The sequence below is a fragment of the Pantherophis guttatus genome, chromosome 11 (assembly GCF_059756535.1).
Source record: "Pantherophis guttatus breed Tessera chromosome 11, ASM5975653v1, whole genome shotgun sequence".
In the NCBI taxonomy this organism is placed as follows: domain Eukaryota; kingdom Metazoa; phylum Chordata; class Lepidosauria; order Squamata; family Colubridae; genus Pantherophis; species Pantherophis guttatus.
The window spans coordinates 26043845-26063450 of NC_142073.1; the positions used below are offsets into that span (position 1 = coordinate 26043845).

The 19606-nt window shown below is 53.4% G+C and overlaps 1 protein-coding gene across 7 annotated transcripts in view; it reads right to left on the bottom strand.

The window, feature by feature from the left end:
* Window positions 1-19606, bottom strand: part of FHOD1 (formin homology 2 domain containing 1) — a 57064-nt gene that overhangs the window by 29159 nt on the left and 8299 nt on the right. For 2 of the 7 annotated variants that reach the window (XM_087877146.1, XM_087877151.1), the window contains exons 4-20: window positions 15020-15087; window positions 14768-14873; window positions 13740-13834; window positions 13037-13148; window positions 12673-12767; window positions 12441-12584; window positions 12125-12336; window positions 11816-11926; window positions 11127-11150; window positions 10534-10587; window positions 5278-5393; window positions 4270-5183; window positions 2935-3087; window positions 2607-2789; window positions 1908-2027; window positions 935-1096; window positions 660-850 (exon numbers count right to left, since the gene is read on the bottom strand). In XM_087877146.1, the coding sequence (XP_087733272.1) occupies window positions 660-850; window positions 935-1096; window positions 1908-2027; window positions 2607-2789; window positions 2935-3087; window positions 4270-5183; window positions 5278-5393; window positions 10534-10587; window positions 11127-11150; window positions 11816-11926; window positions 12125-12336; window positions 12441-12584; window positions 12673-12767; window positions 13037-13148; window positions 13740-13834; window positions 14768-14873; window positions 15020-15087 (2860 nt within the window). The remainder of the gene's footprint in view (window positions 1-659; window positions 851-934; window positions 1097-1907; window positions 2028-2606; window positions 2790-2934; window positions 3088-4269; window positions 5184-5277; window positions 5394-10533; window positions 10588-11126; window positions 11151-11815; window positions 11927-12124; window positions 12337-12440; window positions 12585-12672; window positions 12768-13036; window positions 13149-13739; window positions 13835-14767; window positions 14874-15019; window positions 15088-19606) is intronic. The other 5 variants (XM_087877149.1, XM_087877147.1, XM_087877148.1 and 2 more) reach the window with 4 other exon arrangements.

Consider the following 19606-nt stretch of genomic DNA (forward strand, 5'->3'; position numbering starts at 1 on the left):
AGATATATGTATGGGGGTGGAGGAAATGGGTAGATTATGAGTTGAATAAATGCCAAATTAGGATTTGTTATATAGTTTTATAGCTGAAGGTTGCTTTGAAATGTATAGTATAGGGGGGATATAATAACAATGTTAGAAAGAAATGGTTAGCATGTGGGGGGAGGTGTAAAAAGGATGGTAAAGTATTATATAATTTGATATCAATCTGGATTTTATTTTTGGAGAAGCCATGGGGGGAGGGGAGGGGGAGGGGGGGTTAGGGAGGAGGAGGGGGGAAAAAAGGGGGGAAATCTGTATTTGAAAAACTTTTTCAATAAAAAAAAATTTAAAAAATGGCTGGATGAAATAAGAGGGCAGAAGATAGAAAGAAAGCTGGAATTGTTTCTCCTGGGTATTCTGGAAGGGAAAATGCAGAAAAGTATACAATATATCATATTACACATACTAATGGCAAGTAGAATTGTGATAGCACAATATTGGAAACAATCAGACATCTCTCCAGATCAAATCATAATAAAAAAAATATTCAAATGTGCAGAGATGGACAGATTATCTGTGGGAATGAACGAGAGGGAGGACACCGAATACTATTTAATATAGAATAAATGGTATTCCTGGTTGGAGGGATGGCAGCAGTTAGACCATCTAGAGACACTGACCTGTTCAACACCCGCCGGTGGACGATCTTAAGGAGACCCATCTTCTCTGTGCTGGCCTGCAGAAAATCCAGCAGCTTGCTCTTGAGTGCTGGCTTGCACTCGTGTTTTGCGATGGCCTTCAGGTGCTCCCAGGAGGCTTTGCACCGCTGCTCCAGCTGCAGGAGACTTTCTGCCAGCTCCTCAAAATCCACCTGAGGAGATAAGACAAGAGCTGTAGATGTGCCACCCGTGGGATTTGGGCTGGACCTCAGCACCCAAACTCAGCCTCCCTTCACCTTGGCACAGCGAGTGAGGGCAGCGATCTCCGAGTAGAGGTCTGTGGTGGCTGGGAACTCCACCACCACAAAGTGGCACAGGTGGTGCAGGAGGCTCTGCCGGTGGACGGTGTCTTTTACCTCCGACACTTTGGCCAAGTAGCTGAGCTCAAACCCTCGACTCTGAAATGCAGAACCTTGTAAGTTCCAGGAAGAGAAGAGGTTCTTTCCTCCTGTGGTGGAGGGAAAGCAGGTCCAGAGACAGTCCACAAAGAGCAGAAGTTCTGTCCTGGGTGGCCCTCAGATGGTCCTATTTTGAGCCTGGATGTGTTAAAAGGACTTTAAAAAGGACTCTAAGGAGCAGGCTGTAGGAGGGACATCTGGGCAGGCTTTGGTCTAGTGTCCCATTTTAGAAACCAGCTCCCAATCCCAGAGACTTCACTAGAGCAGATCAGGGAAAAAGGCGGGAAAAGGTGTGCTTTGGTCATCTCCAGGTACATTCTGATCCAATGCCTTGGCCTTGGGCAGGGCCAGGTGTCACATCCACCACCTTCAGCTTGGTGCCTTGCTGGCGTTCTGCCATCAATCGGAGAAGGGAGGGGGGAATAAGTGGGCAATAAAGCTGTATACCTTTATGATGGGAAATTGGAAGGGAGAATTGACATGTGAGGAAGAACAGAGAGGTTTGGAATCCAGTTCATGCTAGTGCTGACGTCTTCAAGGTTGTATACCCCGAGAGTGGAATTTCATCAGCACAAACATCTCAGCAGTGCCGGATTGGCTACACATGGGCGGATCATGGGGGGGGGGGCAGGGCTAGGGGTTTAGATTTTAGATTCCGGTTGACTTTACTGCAATCAGTGTCTCCTAGTAAAAGTGCCTTTCCACTTCAAGTAAATGGAGTCGAGAGTTTTACTTTCCTAGGTGATCAGACTGGGGCAGGTCTGACACCAGGCACGAGACTTTCCTAAAAGGCAGCCATGTCGTTCTTCACCTGGGAGCCGTTCAGAAGATTGCCCATGGCTAGAAGGGTGGCCAGAATACACCTGAAGGTCTGATTTTTGGCTAGTTGCTCCATGCCCAGCTTCAGATCGAACAGAGGCTCTACAATTTCCTGAAGAGAAGAAAATAAAGAAGGATTACACTTCAAAGTCTTCTGAATCTCAGGATGGGCAGCAAATACATATGATCAATAAAATAAATAAGGTAACAAAACCCTCCCGGAAGGGGAAACCCTGAAGGGAAGGAGAGGGAAGATTCAGAAGAGAACCATCTGGTCCAGGGGTGGGTTCTACTTACCTTTACTACTGGTTTTCAATGGGGGCGCGCACGTGCTCTTCTGCGCATGCGCAGAAGCATTTTGATGATGTTGGGGTTGATGGGTGGAGCCTCCCGCCAGTTTTACTACCGGCTCTATAGAACTGGTGCAAACCAGGGGCAACCCACCACTGATCTGGTCAGACGCTCAAGGCATGGAGTGACATCCCTGTCTCTAAACCTACCAATTACAGCAGACAGCAATGCCACACGAATGCCTCCTATTAATAGGGATGCTCAATTGCCAGATTGATACCTGGACTTGCCCTTCCTTACTAACCAGCAGATTCTTCATACAACCTAGCAGAGGGGGGTTGCCCTGAAGCCCAGCTGTGCACCCCTTTCCTCCTGGACAATCTAGGACCTGCACAAGTACCTTCTCCAGGGCTTCGTAGTCCAACTTGAAAGCCCACAACTGGAGGCGAGCAGGGAGCTCTGTGATGGAGGAGAGCGTGAGCAGGAATTGCTCAGCTGACCCCAGAGGGAGATTTGGGTTTGCCAGTTGGGCCTCCTGGATCTTCTGCTTCTCCTCCTCCGTGGGAACCATTGTCAATATTTTCTGGTTAAACAAAAAAGCCAGAGGGACTAAGGTTAGTCAAAACCTCCTTCAGATCCATCAGAGGCTCCTGATGTTCTCCTGCATAGAAGGTTTCTGAAGCACTGAGGACACCCATCCAAAGGTACCCCAGGAAATCCCTTCTCACCTCAATCCCTTCCTTATTGATTGCAAACTCATCAAAGTTGAGAATGGCTGTCTTGATGACATGGATGGGAGGCAACACTGTCAAGCCAATATTGATGGCATTGCTCCTCTTGGGATCCAGGATCACAATCAGCTTCCTTCCGTCCACAGCTTTCTAAAAGGAGAACAGCAGGATTGGAACAGATGAAACACAGGATCCAGGGGCATCTTTGTCCATATTTGTTTTGATAAGTCCCCTGTAAGAAAGAGAACCCAGATAAGTTTTTGCAAACTCCACCATTATAAGCCAAGAAACTCAGAGGCTCCTGAGGATGCAGAGCTGAGCCCAGGTCAAGCGAAGCCCTGAAGTTTAAAAGGGAAGCCTCTGCCAGGCTGAGGCACACGTCACCCTGTACTACAGCTGCTCTACTTCTTTATCAACACCACCATTTATGCCCAAATGCCCGGAGCAAGAGAAAGAAACCTTTCCATGGCCCGACCCAAACAAGGACCACCTAGATCAGAAGAGGTCTGGTCTATCTGCAGCTCAAAAGCACAGCAGCCCAAAGATCTGCAAAGATCTCTACACAGAACCCCTGTGGGCAGTGAGCCCAAGGACTGGTGGGAAGCTGCTGTGCCAGGCAGGGAAGGGAAGGGAGGGGGGAAGAGCAGTTTCTTTTGCTCTTGCATTTTGAGCCCATGGAATGGCCATAGGAGAAAGCTGAAGATGAGGAGCAGCTCACATCTCCAAAATGGAAAATGATGTCAGGACAGCTGCTGTTCTCAAGATTCTGTCTTAGCCCCAGTACTCTTCAACGTTTTCATAAATGATCTAGATTAGGGGAGGGGAAGTCACCCAATTTGCAGATGACACCAAGCTAGGGGGAATAGCCAATGCTTTAAAAGATAGGATCTGATACATAGGAGCATTGGGCTCTATCCAACAAGATAGGTCTAGTCTAACAAAGAGAAAGATTGCGGCAACATGGTATAGTCTTCTAATATTTGAGGGACTGTCACAGGGGAGGTCAACCTAAAGCACCAGAAGGCAAGACGAGCAATGAATGGAAAATTATCAAGGAGAGATCCAACCTAGAACTAAGGAGAGATTTCCTGATGATGAGAACAATTAACCAGTGGAATCACTTTCCTTCAGAGGCTGTAGGTGCTCCGTCACTGGAGGTTTTCAAGATGAGGTTGGACAACCATTTGTCCAGAATGGTATAGGGTCTCCTGCTTGAGCAAGGGTTTGGACTGGAGACCTCCAAGATCCCTTCCAATTCTGCTATTTTATATTCTATGTTGTTTCAGCCAGAGGAAAGCTTTGATACGCCATGAACCTCATGCAGCAACTTACCTTGGAACTCGGAGCCTCCTTTGCCCTGGACTCAAAGAGATGTTCCAGCTTAGCGGAGTCAACCTTGACCTTCTCCAGGGATGCCCACAGAGTAACTTGCCCAAACCGACTTTTCCAGGCAGGGCCATCTATGTCTTTCAGCTCCCTCCAGAAGAGCTTGACGGTCTTCTTTTTCTTGGCAGGGGAGCTGGCTTCTCCAACAAGAAGGGGGCTGCCAAATGGAGGGGGAGGTGGTGGACTAGGTATGCCAGCTGGGGGAGGAGGAGCCGGAGGAGGTGGAGCACAACCGGGAATCAGAGGAGGAGCCAGGTCCTCACCTGCCCCGAAAGCCATGTGGGGCAAGGCCGTCTTGGCCACCTTTGCTTCTTGTACGTCAAAATCTTCCTCCTCACACAGGTCTGAGAAGTCCAGATCCTGGATCTTCAGAGGTTGAGAACCAAGCACCAGTGGACTTCTCATTACCTGGGCCCTGTCCAGATTCTTCAGACTGATTTCAGCTTCAACACTGAACTGGCTTTGCAAGGGGAGGGCCCAAGATTCTGTCTGTTGCCCCATCTTCTCCTGGCTCTCCTCTTCCTGGTGCCCCATCTTCCTCGTTTCTTCCATGCATTGATCTGTGAGCAGCGTCCTCTCCGTGCCTGGCAGGCTCTTATTAGCGAACAGCATGTCAAGCATCAGTTTTCTCTTCACAGAAGCATTGCTGCTCTCAAGAGCCCCACTAATGCCACCCGGGGCACATTCTGGGTCTGGGCCCAAGATGCAGGAGGTGTCAAAGAGGTGGCTTAGAGAGGCATCCTTGGGGGACACGTTCTCCCTGCTCTCCTCGTGATCCAAACCAGGCTCTGAGCTGGGCTCTTTCCAGTTGGTGTTTCCGTTTTCTCCTTCACTCTGCCTCCCTGTGGCAGAAAGGGGCACTTAAAGGGGAAAAGGCCAAGCAGAAGAGAATTGAACCAAGGAAGGGACACGCTGTGCCACAAACGAGGCTCCCCCTGCACCCCGCCACACTACCTGGGGCCACTTGCTCAGTGCTTGAAACAGCTTCAGCAAGAACTTCTGCTCGCCCACGGGTGATGGCACTGATCTTCTCTTTCTGAGAGGCAGCCAGGTTTTCTAAAAAACGGGCTCTGCAAGAGAAGAGGACACTCCACACCACTGCATTGGGGACACCGTCACCATTGTGTCCAGAGGACAGTGTCAACCATGAGCTCTCTTACCAGTCATACATGCAGTCGCCGAGCGAGAGAGGGCCGGGCAAATCCTGCCCGCCCCTCTTGACTTCCTATGAAAATTTACAAAGGAACACCCTCCAAAGTCAGATGCTACAAACAGGCCTGTTTTGAGGAGCAAGACTCCCCTGTTTTTCCAAGGGATGACCAATCCAAGGCCAACCTATCCCCCAAGGCAGAGGAATCTCCCTCCTGTAGCCACTTATACTAATACAGGTTTAAAGGAAGTCTGTGACCCCTGGAGCTACACCACAGCATTGAAAGAGCTTTCATTCATGGACTCTGCTGGGAAGGAATCATTGCCCAGCACATCAGAGGGCTCTGGTTATCAAAGACTTGGATGAGAGAGTCAAGGAGACCTCAAAGTCTCCCCAGGGTACAAAGCAGAGTGGGCGGGTAATTCTGTAGATAGAGGGATGTTTAAGGGTTCAAAAAGATCCAAAGAGGCTTGAGTAGGGGTGAAGCTGATAGGATGGAATTTTAATGGGAAAAATATAAAATTCTCCATCTGGGGAGGAGAAACATAAGGCACAAGACCAGGAGAGACCTGCCTTAAGAGAAGTACAGGTAAAAGGGGCTTGGGTGTCTCTGGTGACCCCATGTTAAACAGAGGCCAGCAGCGCCTCGTAGCTGCGAAAGAGGCAAATGCCACCCAAGGATCATGATCAGGAGGGCTATGTCCAGTTGTGGGCATAAGGACAATGACGAGTTAAGTGAGCCCAGAGGAGGCCACCATGATGCTAATCCCAGGAAGACAGTAGGAAGGATCTTGCTCCCTTCAGCCTACAGAGAAGACAGCAGGAAAGAGATAGTAGGAGCCCTTTGTGGCACCAAAGGGAGGGTGAGTGTATTTTCTCTTGCCCCAGAGAACAGGATCAGAGCCAAGGGGTGAAAGCTGCGAGGAATGAGGTCCATCCTGGACATCAGGAGAACTTCCTGAATTCACAAGTTGTCTGGCAGTGGAACAGACGGCCACATAATATGGTGGGCTTTGATAAAACAAATTAGGGATCAAAGTCCAATGCATATTAAAAGGTTGTATAATGCATTGACAGAAATAGATTCAGAAACTGAGCTAGTGATGGACTGTATGATAAAATGGGCACAAAATATCGAGGAACCAAACATGGGAAAAAATATGGGTCAGAAATGTAAAATTTACTCAAGCCCAAAACTTGAAATTTTTTACAAAATGTTTTATAGATGGCATTTAGATCCCAAAACGTTAGCTTGTATTTATCCAACCCTACAATCTACGTGCTGGAGATGTAAATGTGATGATGCAACGTATTATCATATATGGTGGACATGTAAAAAAATTAAGGCATTTTGGATTAAGATATGGTGGATTATACAAAATATTCTGAAAAAGAAGATAAAAATTACTCCTCAGTTGTTTTTATTGGGTATAATTACAGACTGTACGGTTATAGAGACTAATTTGATTTTGAACTTAATAACTGCAGCCAGACTTTTGGTGGCGCAGTAGTGGAAGAAGGAAGATGTACCTACCATTGAAGAATGGACATTAAAAGTAGCTAATTTGGTGGAGATGGCTAAAATCTCTGCATATTTGAAGGATCGCTCGAATGAAAGATACATATTGGAATGGAGGATTGATTATATTCAAAACAAATATGGGACTCAAAAGTTGCAAATAGCTTATGAATGAATTTAGGTGAGCTTTTATATTCCTATATCTTGGTATGTATGGGGGAGTTAAAATGTGAGGGGGAGGTAAGAGCTTATAGTTAGTTTGTTTATGTTTGATTATGTTTGCTGAATGCTATACCCTGTATTTTGCTCTGGGAAGTCGGGGGGGGGGGAGGGAGAAGGGAATGGGTGGGGGGGAGGAAGTGGGGGGAATTTGTTTGTAAAAATATTCTAAAACTTTTCAATAAAAAAAAAAGAGTTGGTGCAGTATATCTTGCATTCAGCCAGGACTGGATAACCTTTGTGGTCCCTTATAACTTTATGATAATATGAAAGCACATAGACAAACTCAGCTGGCCTCAATAAAATAAATGTTACCCATATAGGTTAGCAATAAGTTAAGCTGCAAGTTAAGATACAGAAAAGAGTATCAAGGATCTGACAGATTCTCTGTTTCAGATGTAATTCCTGCCTTAGGGAATCCAGTTGTTCCGCTCGCCCTCATGCAAGGATACCTGAGTGTCCTCCCACAGGTGAGGCAGCCAAAGGATGATGCAAGGTGCTGCACTCCAAAGCTGGGCTGTTCCAATGTCCCACTTGAAGACATGCAGGTGGGCCATGGGAGGTGCCTTGATGTGCAGCTTCCATTGGGGCTGCCTTGGCCATCGGGTGGCTCCAGCTGATTTTCGGGTTTGCTGTGGGGCTGCCCTGTCCTGCCCAGATCTCTTCACCCACCCTCCGTCCTCTCCCGGCTGCAGTGGGGACGGGCAGCCTTTCCTTCCTTTGTAAAGAGGACCAATCCAACCAACTGCCCCCGAGTATTGAATTCCCCTTCCCCAGGGCTTCAGGCCTCAAAGATGCTCGGTGACCTCTCAGAGGCGGCTGGAAGGTACGACACTGCCGAAAGGCTCAGTGTGACTGAGGCCAAAAGAGCTTCTGGGTCTAAGGCCATGAGTGGGGAGCCCCACCCGGGCCCTCCTGCCTCCAGGCACATAGGACAGACACCCACAGACCTGCTAAGGGAATGCCCCTTGGCGAGGCTGCTCAGAAGAGGCTCTTGGCATTCCTCCCAGCCAGAGGTGGGGAGGGGTCCGTTGGAGAGGGGGTCTTCCTCAAAGACATTCCTCCTCCTTGAGACACAGAGGCCGGCACCTGCCCCGCACTGAATGCCCCAGGACCAATGTGGAGACCGAGAGTAGCAAGAGAGACCCACAATCTTGTTCACATAAGCTTTTCTCGCTCTTTCCTCGGCAGCTTTACGGGGTCCCCCTGCCAAGCGCAGCCCTTCGCTCCACCAATTCTGCCTGAAGCAGAGAGAAGGGAGCTCGGACGCCTCCTAATGTCCAGCGACCCTCCTGTTGGGCAGGAGCCTCAGGCCATTTGCCTTCTGACCTGCGTTTGTCTTGCTCACCTCAGACTGGCGCCTGGTCCTTTGCATGGCAGCCCACCTGCTCATCACTCAGCCCCACCCATCATGCGCTATCCATGTTCTGGATTCCTGAAGGGAAGAGGGACTGGGAGGGAGCCCATGGCTGTGTGCCTGCAAGGCCGCCCGGGCACGGGTGTTGCCCCAAACACCCTCCTCACAGCCCTGACTACCTGCTCTACTGCCTGGGAGCCTCATTGAGGGCTCTCCGTTTCATGCTCCGGTTCTGAAACACACCTGCTGAATCTCTCCATCCCCCTCAGAGCTTTGTACCAAAATAACGATCGCCAAGCCATCCGGATGGGAGTCAGGGTTCAAATCTAGGAGCCTCAGATCCCCAAGACAAGGGCCTGGTGGCTCAGCAGACTAAAAGCATTGTGATTAACACCAGCTGCCTGCAATTACTGCAAGTTCGAATCTCCCCAGGCTCAAGGTTGACTCAGCCTTCCATCCTTTCTAAGGTAGGTAAAATGAGGACCCAGATGGTGGGGGCAATAAGCTGACTTTGTATAAATATACAAAAGGATGAAGGCTATTGCTTAACGCATTGTAAGCTGCCCTGAGTCTCCGGAGAAGGGCGGCATATAAATCAAATTAAAAAAAAAAAAAAGACCGACTGAAAGAGGAGATCCAGGCTGCTTCCCTTCCCCCGAGATAGACTAGAGCTAGTAGCTGACTTCTTCCTCCAGAAATGCCTGGTTTGCTTATTTATTTATCAACTGTATGTGGCCTTGTACAATACATATAGCTGCGCCAGAAGCTCTGTCGGCCATGCTGGGCCTCGCCCACCCCATTCCCTCCTCTGGTGACACTGCCTGGGGTATTGCAAGCCGTACATTAAATGGTTGCCTCTCATTCCAGAGACCGATCCCCACATCCCCAGCTTGCTCTATGATAAATCAACATGTGCACAACACACAAAGCCCGGAGTTTTAGTATGGCTTAGGGGCAGGGAATCTATTTTAGCCACGGGTCCCAACTTCCCTGAAATCCAGAAAAAAGATCCTTTGAGATTGAGCCCATCTCCTGGTTTAGGACTTAAGGGGAGGCTAAACCCACGGGGGTTACCACCTGAGACCCTGGGCACTAAGGAGGGCTTGTCAAGCTCTTGGCAGCTAAATACACCAAAGCAAAATGCTCCATTTTCTTCAACTGAGATTCATGAAAAGGCTGCAAGAAAATCTGCCTACGGACTGCTTGCTTTCACTTTTGAAATGAGTTTCAGTTCTGGTTTGTCAAGGCACTATTTTTCAAGGTTTTTTTTTAATTAGGAGTCTCCCTATGAACAGGTAAGGGGCATTTACCAGATAGTTGAGGAGTTTGCGGGTGGACAGGAGGGAAGATGCTGGGCAAATGGCTCATGCGCAGGCCATGTGCAGGAGGAAAGGAAAGGAGAAGCATTATGCACCAGCCTGGCCCTAACAGCAGTCCAGATCCCAAATAAAATGCAACGGTGGGTCTCAGAATCAGATCAAAGTTTTCCATTTTATACACATCTGTGTCTTATCAGGTCATCCTGCCTAAGTAAGCACTGGCTGACCAGCAACCTTTCACACGGCCGGCCAGTGGCCTGTTTGCACAGCCCTCCACGCAAAGCCATGGGCAAGGAATAGCCATCTGGCCCAAACGGTTTTGGCTTCAAGCTCTTGCTACCAGCTGGAAGGGAGTCTGTTTTCTAGGCATGCCTCAAGCTGGCTTCAAGACAAGTGGCAGAAACTGGCCAGGTCTCCCAGGGGGATATTTCGGCATACAGAGAGAGGGGACTCGGGTGGGGGTGGGGGGCTCAGACTGGCAAGTGGCAACGTTAACAAAATGTGAACTGGAAATGGATCCCAGTCAAGCCACTCTTCCTGGACCCAGGACCGGGGGGGGAACAGGAGCCTCTGGCTGGGCAGGCAAGCTCCATCTCCATCCAGACCTTCAGCCTAGCCAGGGGTGCACACGCCACTCCGTACTTACTCAAAGTGCCTCAGAATGGGCTTGTCCCCACATACCGGGGGGGCTTCCTCTCGCCTGGGAGAAAAAGGGAGTTAGTGCCAATGGGCCCTCCACATCATGCCACAAGCTCGGCCAAGTCAGCCCCAAAGGCAAGAGAGACATGCAGCAGGGGGGGGGGGCACTTTCTGGAAGGAATCGCAGTCCAAATGCCAAGATACCCACCGCTTGGATTCTCCAACAAAGGTGACCCAAAAGAGGAACGGAGGTCTCCCCGGATAAAAGCAGAGGCACCCCCTTGTGGAACAGATGGGACGTGGGGACCCCCTTCCCATCTAATTCTGAGGGGTGGAAGCTGATGGCCTCAAGACACCAGCCCAGTCAAGCAGCTGCCTCGGGCTCCTGGCAGCCAGAGTGGGCAGCTGAGCCACAAGCGACCCCAAAGGCCAACCAGGGAATTTCTTGCCAAGAAACTGGCACTGCTGGCAGGGAGGGTGGCTCAACGCCGCCCACCTTCCCACCACACACAAGCCATCGTTTATCAAGCAGAGGCAGCCATGACACGCAAGCCCTCACTGACTTACACCACTGCACACCACACACAGGCCATCACTTACCAAGCAGAGGCTGTTTCGTGAAGTCTGGAAGAGGAAATAGCATTTAAGCCGGGCAGGTGCTGGAGAGAGCAAGAGAGCTGAGAGAAGCTCAGAGCAGCTAGAAAGAGAACAGACCCACCCACCACCTGCTTCTCAACCCACCCTGGAGGTCATCTGCACACAGTCCTCTGGCGCGTGCCAACCCGGTGAAGAGGGAAGCAGCCCAAAAGACAGAGAAGGTGCCTGGGAAGGAAGTGGCTGACTCTGGGGCCGCCTCTGTGCATCACACGCCATCCTCCCCGACCCTGGGAGCCTTGTCCCCAGTCCAAGGCTGGGTGGATAGAACCATCTCCCCCACCAAGAGACAGAAAGGGCCAGATTAGCCACCGGTGGCCACGGTCTGCCAGTTGCAAGAGCTGAGCCTCTTCCTCTCCCATCTGGGCTGTGCCAGCAACCTGCAGCCAGAGGCCAAGGCTGCCACAGCACCATATGCTTGAGTCCAGGGAGAGAGGCTCCGTGTGTCCCCCACACAGAGAGGCACCCTGAACCTTCCATCTGCTGACAAGGACTAATTGCAGAGATCAGTCCTTGCCTAGGAAAAACCCAGGAAGACCTCTGGGCAAGCCTCCCACACCTGCAAGTCCCCTGCCCACCGTCCCTCCCCTCACAGAGGCTCCTCCAGTCCTCTTGGCCGCCCAGCCGGGACCTACTTGAAAATGCTCCTCTCGCCCAGGCCAGCCAGCTGCTCTCCTTCCACGGGGGCCAGCGGCGCAGAGAGTTGCATGCAGGAGGTGTTGCTGTAGGAGCCCTTCGAGCTGGGCCTGGAAGGGAGGGAGGGGAAGAGCTGCAGTGGATCGGTCACTTGCCGGGGAGGCCCAGCGGGGGCTTTGTGGGCCCCGACAAGAGCCAGATTAGTGGTTCCACCGGCCAGCATGGCAGCCTTAGGACATGCGGGAGGGGAGTCCAGTGGCCAAGACAGATGGAGTGGGGCCCCCATCCATGCCCCATGCCCAACTCACGGCTGCTCACAGCTCTCTCCCTCCAGGCCCGGAGTCTGCGAAGGGCTGGGAAAGGCATCTGCAGCAGCAGGGACATCTCTGTCCTCCTCCTGGCCCACAGCACTGAGGAAGGAGCGCCGGACCCCCTGCCGGCCCTCGTCCCCTCTCCGCCGCTCCTTGGCACGGGTGCCCAGCAGAGGCTCTTCTGCCCCATCCTCCTCCTTCAGGGCATTCTGTGGATCAGAGAGCTGGTCAGCAAGCAAGCAGGCGCAGGCACAGGCAGGCAGCAGGGTTGCCAGGGATGACCTGCTGAGGGCCTCCCTCCATGGGCCCTCACCTCATAGAGGGCAAGTTGCTGCCTCAGGTCCGGGTCCATGCCCTTGCTGGCCAGGTGTGTCTGGACGAGCCGCTCCATGCCCTGCTGTTCCAGACAATCTGTCATGTCGTAGAAGGAGTCTTGGTCAGGGAGGGCAGCCAACGTCTGCAAGCCCCAACAGGACACAACCATTAGCCGGGCACAGCCGCCCACCCCAGGAAGTGCCGCCTGCCCGTCCTGCCCCCCCCCTCACCTTGTTGATGAGTGTCATTGCAAACACCTGGAGCTCAGTGTCAGCCCCGCTCTTCTGCTCCAGGATGGCCACAAGACGAGACCACGGAAAGCCACCTGAAAGGCAGCAAGTAAGGAACAGAGGAAGATCCCCCTGCTGCTTTCATCGCCACTTAAGGCAAAACGTCTTCGGTTCCAAGAGATGTGCCAGGCCCCTCTTTTTTCTCCCACAGAGAGATGGCCTGCATCTCGCAGTCCTTAGAGGCCACCAAAAATGGTTTGCTTGATGAGACTAGAGGGTGGCCCTTTCCAAGGAGAAACCAGGAAGCACCAGGCTCGACTCGACTCAGCCACCTGCCAAGTGAGCAGCTCTGCTCTGCGCTCACCTCTGACCTGCTCTACAGTCCCCACAGCCTGGATCAGCAGCTGGGCATTGGACTCGGTGAACTCCACAAAGACCAGGAGCAGCTTCAGGGCCGTCTTCACCACCAGGCGGTACTAGGGGAAGGAGAGGGAGACCGCGTATGCCAAACGAGCCAGCCTTCTCTGGCAACAGTTCGAGGGGTGTAGAGATGGGCACCTTCAAGCGTGTCAGCCGTGCCCATTGCTGGGGTGAGCAGGAGAGATACACGCCCAGCGCTTCAAGCAGGTGACGAGACCTTTCCCTGATGTCTTCTCTGAGCTCACTCCTCTGACCCTCATCTCCTGACTGCCCCGGGAGCTGGGATTCTGCCTGAAGGCTCTGAAGGCCCAAGGTCTGAATGATCCCGAGGGCCACCCAGTTCAGGGATGCTCTTGGTGGAGGTGACAGGTGGAGATGTCCTTGCTCCCAGGACAATGTCCTTGGAGGTGCCGGCTGAAGGGCCCGGCCACAGAAGTGCAGGTGCTCTTGGCTCTCCAGCCGCTCAGATAGCAGACAGGATGAGCTGAGCCACCCTTCTTTCTTTGCCCAGTTCACCTCCCAGAGCTGCTGGAGAGGGGATCACATGAGGAGATCCTGAGAGAAGGATTGGAAGCCAGTAGTAAGCAAGGGCATCCCTGAGACAGCTAAGGACAACCCGAGCGTCCGCTGCCGGCATCTTCACTCACCAGGCTGCCCGTCAGGGTGTAGAGCCACCGCACCGTCTCCGGGTGCTGGATCACCCCCATCATTCCGTCCACAAACAGCATGATCTGGCTGAGAGCTGCAAGGGGGGGAGGAGAAGAGCAGTCCCATGGGAGCCCCAGCGGCACTTGGGGGACGAGGGGGGAGGGGGTGGACCAGGCTGCTCAACTGCTGGGCATTGCCTGCTGGGGGAGCAGACTTCTGCAGAACACGCAGCCCGAAGCCCACCCCCATCCACTTCCTGCTGCCTCTTTATCCCCCCAGGCGGACAGGGGCATCCAAGTGAAAAAAGGGCTAATTTCCAAAACAAAGGTGAAAACCTCAGGGTCTTTGGCTCTGTGAGGCAGAGGTTCCCCATGGGCCTTGGCCCCTCACTGGCCATGGAGTGCAGCCCCATCTTCTGCAAATGCATAGCTTGCTGGAGTGGGGGGGGGGCGACCAAGGAATCCACTGCAGATGTTTGCAGAGAAGCGCAGAAGAGTCCCTGGGGGAAGGTGGCACTTCCCACACTTGGGGACCATGGGAGGGGGGATGGATCGGACAGCCCCCCCTGCTGCTCAACCAGGCTCCTAAAGTCTACTTTATTACTGCACCCAAAAGAGGATGTGTTGGGGAGCAGGAGGGGGGCACATGCCCTGGAAACACTGAAAGCTGCAGAGATCCAGCAGCCTTTCTCAGAAACAGCAGAGGGTCCTCCCCACTGGACTGAGGCTCTTTCCACCCCCCACCTTGAGTGGCTAGTTGTTCATTCAGTTCTCCACCAGGGGGCAACCGAGAGACATTGCTGGAAGAGAACCACAGGGACAACCCCTCCTCTCTCCCAGGGGCTTCTGACCCCTTTCCCCCAATTTAGCCAGGATCCTGCCTCCCCAAGAGCATCTGCTCCTCCCTCTATGGGAGGCAGTGAGGTAGAAAGAGGGGCGAGGGATGCCCGGGGCACACAGGGAAGCGTTCCCTTTCCTCCCTGGCCTGGCCGCCCCCTGGGGCAGTTCAGCTGCTCGGTCAGACTCACCTCGCAAGATGTAGTTCTGGTAGTTCTGGTCAGCTTCGGCTCCCACTGAGACAAGACACGTCAGCCCTTCGGAGTTCACAAACTCGGGCACCAGGTCCTTGTCATCCTGCAGCCGAAATGCAGAACCTGAAAGACTCCCCTGAGGCCCCAGAAGCCCTCCCTCCACTGGGCTGGGCTGCCTCATCCCTTGGCATCTCCCGCCAAGGCTCCAGCCAGGCAGGGATGTTGGGTGGGCGGGCGGCAGAGCCTCACCTGGAAAAGCTGCTTGAGGGAGAAGAGGGAACGCCTCAGCTCCGGACCCTTGGAACGGTACAGCTTCTCTGGGGAAGACAAAGGGGTCAGCCTCCGGAAGGGGGCTCATCTCACTCACACACACCCAACATCCCAGGGATCCCTGGCCAGGGGGACAAGGGGGAAGCCCCGGCTCTCCTCCTTGCGGATGCTTTTCAGGACCTTCCTTTGAAGAGTCAGCTGCTAGTCTAGCATTTCCACAACCAGGAGGCCCAGCTTGTCTTCAGCTAGTTTCTGCAGGGCTCCCCCTTGAAAGTACAGGGAGACCTGGGGGCAAAAACTAGAGCTGACTTTAAGTTAACAGAGACACAGCCAGCACAATTCGGCCATTCTGGAGAATTGGGGCCCTTGGTTTCTACCCCAAGACAAGCCAACCAAGATCCAAGTTGAATTATTTGCGTGTGGATGATTTGGAAGCCGAGCCGATGCCCTGGAAGCTACTTCCTTCAGGGCTGGTGGACAGATGGGCCCCATTATTGTTCCTTGGCGGTAACTTGAGTCAAGGAGGTCATTAAAGAGGGATTTGGTAATTTACCTGAGCAGAGCACCTTGTAATGATCTGCCCAAAGATAAGCCACGATTTTTTCTTTAAAAGGCAAAGATGCACAGGGAGCCTTCGACTTGCGACCACAATTGGGCCCAGAATGTCTGTCACTAAGTGCGGCACACCCCATTTTATGATCCAGTCCCCTCACTGACTCTGCTTGCTGGAAGCCTCCTGGGGAGATTGTAAACGGGGACCCCGTAACCCCAGGACATGACCATCGCCATTAAGTGCAGCTGCATAAGTGACTGGGGGTCTGTTATGCGGAGATTGCGGGTGAAGCCCTATGGGCATGGGATCCCCCTCTGCCCCAGAGTTAGGGGGCAGCCGAACCACTGGAGGGCTTAAGGCAAACAGTTACAGTGGGAGGGGAGGAAACTGCCACTCAGGCCCAACTGCTCTCGCCCCAGGCTGGAAGGACCACTGGGTGACCTTCCTGGTATCGTTCTGAACCAACCCCTCCCCACCCCCAAACCTTAAGACTTGGAGGGGGCACTTAGGCCTGGCATCCCAACCAACGAGATCTGCTCCTTGACTTCGTGCAAGAGAGAAACCTACTTATTAAGGCTTCTTCAACAAATCACAGAACTTGTCTACCTCAGACAAGGCTCTAGACTGCTCACAGCAATACATAAAACACAAGTTAAAACCAACCCTTCCCCACTCAGGTGCCAGACCAAGCAGCCCCCCCTCCCCCCCCAGCTCAACCCCCTCCTGGCCCACTATGGGTGGGAAGAGTCAGGTCTTTGCAGCCCCCTGGAAGGCTAAGAGGAGGGGGTCCCCTCAATCAGGCTATTACTGAGTACATTGTAAGCCGCCCTGAGTCTTTGGAGAAGGGCGGCATATAAATCAAATTAAAAAAAAAAAAAATCTTCAATAGCAGGCTGCTCCAAAGGGCTCAGCTGGCTACAAGAAGGGGGGGCAACATTTATGGGAGGGGGCCGGGAGGGCAGGCAGGTGCCCTCAGGGAGAGGCAGTCCTAGAAGCAGCCTGCTGTGGGCCAGGTGGGGCTTCAAAGGTGATAACCAGCATCTTGAGGAGCAATCTGGAGAGCAACTGGTGCAGCTCAGGCCGCAGTGGGGTTTCTGGGGTGACCCAGAATTGGGGTGCTGCCACTGGGCCAGTTGCAGCTTCAGGATGGTCTCCAAGGGCATCTCCACCTCAGGCATGTTTCAGTAACCCAAACAGGAGATGATGCAGCACAAACAACCGGATGCTCCTTCTGGGCGGAGATGCTGGAACTCCCTTTTTCCTGCCGGGCAAGGAGAGGTCCGTCATGGGACCATTTCTCTCCCGGAAACTCAGCAGCCAAACTGGGCTGCAAAAGACGAGCACGAGTGTTTCCACTATTGGCAGTAAATAGCTAAAATGCCAGGCCTGCTTTGATCCTCACAGTTTTGTGCTGCCACCCCCCCCCACTGGTGTCTGAGGCCAGGAAGATGCACTGTCCCCTTTGAGCAGGAAAAGCATCTGCCTGTTCCCTGGCCACAGCACCCAAGTCCTGGCCTTGCACAAGCACAGCGGCCCAGGTGAAGCCACGCCCTTCCCAGGTGCAGGAGAGGCCCAGATCTGGGATGGAAGGAGGGCAGCAGGCCCTCAAGGATCACCTCCCCCCTGAAAAGCTGGTGGGGCAGCTCTGCAGGACTCCAGGAATCCCTCGGCACACAGACAGCTTGGCTCCATTCACCAGAGGCAGACCCCAAAGGACAGGCCAAATGGATACAGCACAGCTGAGCCCGGAGCACCATCCTCAGCTGAAGGATCCCCGACAGAGATCACAGAGTGGATTTCCACTCCCTGGTGCAGTGCCAGCACTCCACGCGTGAACTGATTGTGGCCCTGGCCCCCAAGGAGCTGCTTTTGAGGGACTCCTGCCCAAAGAGGAATGGCCCAGCCTGTTCTGGTTCCTTTTCCTGCTCACACAACACCCGCCTGGCTTGGCCTCTCCAGAAGGAGCCCCGGGCCAGGCCGGTGCAGCCAGAAGGCCTGTGGGGCTCCCTGCTCACCACAGGCCCCAAAGGCAGACAACTGCTGCCGCTCTTTGACCCTCGGCGCACCCCCCTTTCCTGATCCCAATAGCCACGGACCCCCCAGCCCCCCCCCCGAAGCTGAGGAATTAAAAGACTAGCAAGGAGGAGATCAGGGCAAAGGTCCAAAGAGGAGCAAGGGGAGCCCAGCTCTCCCTTTCACACCCCTCAATGCATGCACAACACACAAACACACACCTTCGAGTGGCTCTCCAGGTGAATGCCCTGGTTGGCCCAAGGGGGTGAGGGGTCTGGAAGGCCTGCAGTTATGCAGGGGCAGCGTAAACTCTCTTGAAGGAATTGCACACACGAACACAATTTCAGAAGCTTTTATGAGCTAAGATTCCTTCTATCAAGGTGTGAAAACAAAGAACCCAGCATTTTGCTGCCATTGAACCCCAAAATTTGCACTGGGCTCCCCACTTTTCTTCTTCCCACAGGCCCCTTTTCCCAAAGTGAGTTGGGACCCGAATCCACAAAGGCTCCCAGAGAGGGCTCGCCTGTGGGGTAGCTCCCCAGAGTGTGGGGCCCAGCCGCTCTGCTCCCTTCGGCCCTCTGGGACCAGCCTGCCCAGAGTGCAGACCCACCTGAAGGAGCCCAGGGAAGACCCTCACTAGGCAGGGCAAGAGTCGGAGCTGAGTATGGCTCCTCTGGGTAGGGGGAAGCAGCCCATTATGCCTCTCTTGTCTCCTCCAGCAACCCCTTCCCTGGAGGTTATTCATTTTCCCTATTTAAATTCTTTATTTAGTTACACGTCCGCTTCCTTCTTCAAATGTGGCTCCAGATAGCGCATTCCGAAGCTAAGAAGCTAAAAATAGCCCCAGCTGCCCAGCGCTGAGAGACTTGCCAGCAGCCACCAGTGCCTTGGTGCTTCCCAGCCATTGGGCCCCAAGCCCTCCGGGGCATGGGGGTGTGTGTGCTCCCAGTCCAGACTGCAGACCTCAAATCCTTCCCCAGCTGGTTCAGCCAGTCCTCCCAACTGTGGGGTCAGCTCAGGAAGTCCCCTTCTGTGGCTTCCTTTCCTCCCTCTGCTGGGCCATCCGCTCTCCTGCTGGGACCAGCAAGGCTGGCGTGGCCCTTGGGATGCGGGGCTGTCCCTCAGCATTTCCGCTGCTCTGCGCCTGACCCTCAGCAGCTCCCGCTCTTAGGAAATTTACTTAGAAAGTTGCCATGTGGGTCCATGCCCCCAAACAGGATGCGGCAGGCGGCCAGGCCTGCGCAGGCTGACTCATGAGGAAGCAGCCAAGGAAGACACCCTCAGCCTGGCTAGAGGGAGGGACGGAGGAGCCCTCAGATCAAGGGTTGTGGCAGGGATGTGGCTCTGCTGACAGCTGCACTTTGTCTGAAGACCCCCCTCCCCTTTTCAGGGACAAAAACCGCAGGGGAAACCCAGAGCATGAGCAAGAGCTCTTGGAAGGGGTCCGAAGCAGCAGGAAGACGGCTTCCCTTTCATCAAGCATTTATTGATGAAACCATAGAATAACAATACATATTTAAAAGCAAAAAAACCCCACCTGAATCATCAATCTGCACATCCCAGGAGCTCCCTCACATAATCCAGCACCTAGCCCAGGTAACACAGTGGGACCTCAAGGCCCAACAAGGCTGGGGCTGCTCTAATCCCAGGGATCTTTCAGAGGGCCGTGACCAAAACAGCTCTCTTCCTGGGTCCCGTGGAGGGTCCAAAGGGGACCTGAGCACGCCTCTCCTGGCAGATCTGATGGAGGGACAGACACAATCCAGGAAAGGCATCCTCCCAATGCAGTTGCATGTTGTGAAAGGCTCTATGGTCATTACCAGGCCTGGAACTAACCCAGAAGCCCACTGGCCAGCAATGCAGCTGGCAGAGCAGAGGGGAAGGATGGTTCTGAGCTGCACAAGACAAAGCTGCGCAAAAGCCCCCCTGGCCTCATCTGCCACCCGTTCCTCAAGCAAGAGCCACAATCCCGGGAGGACTCCCAGATCGCGCTCTGCACC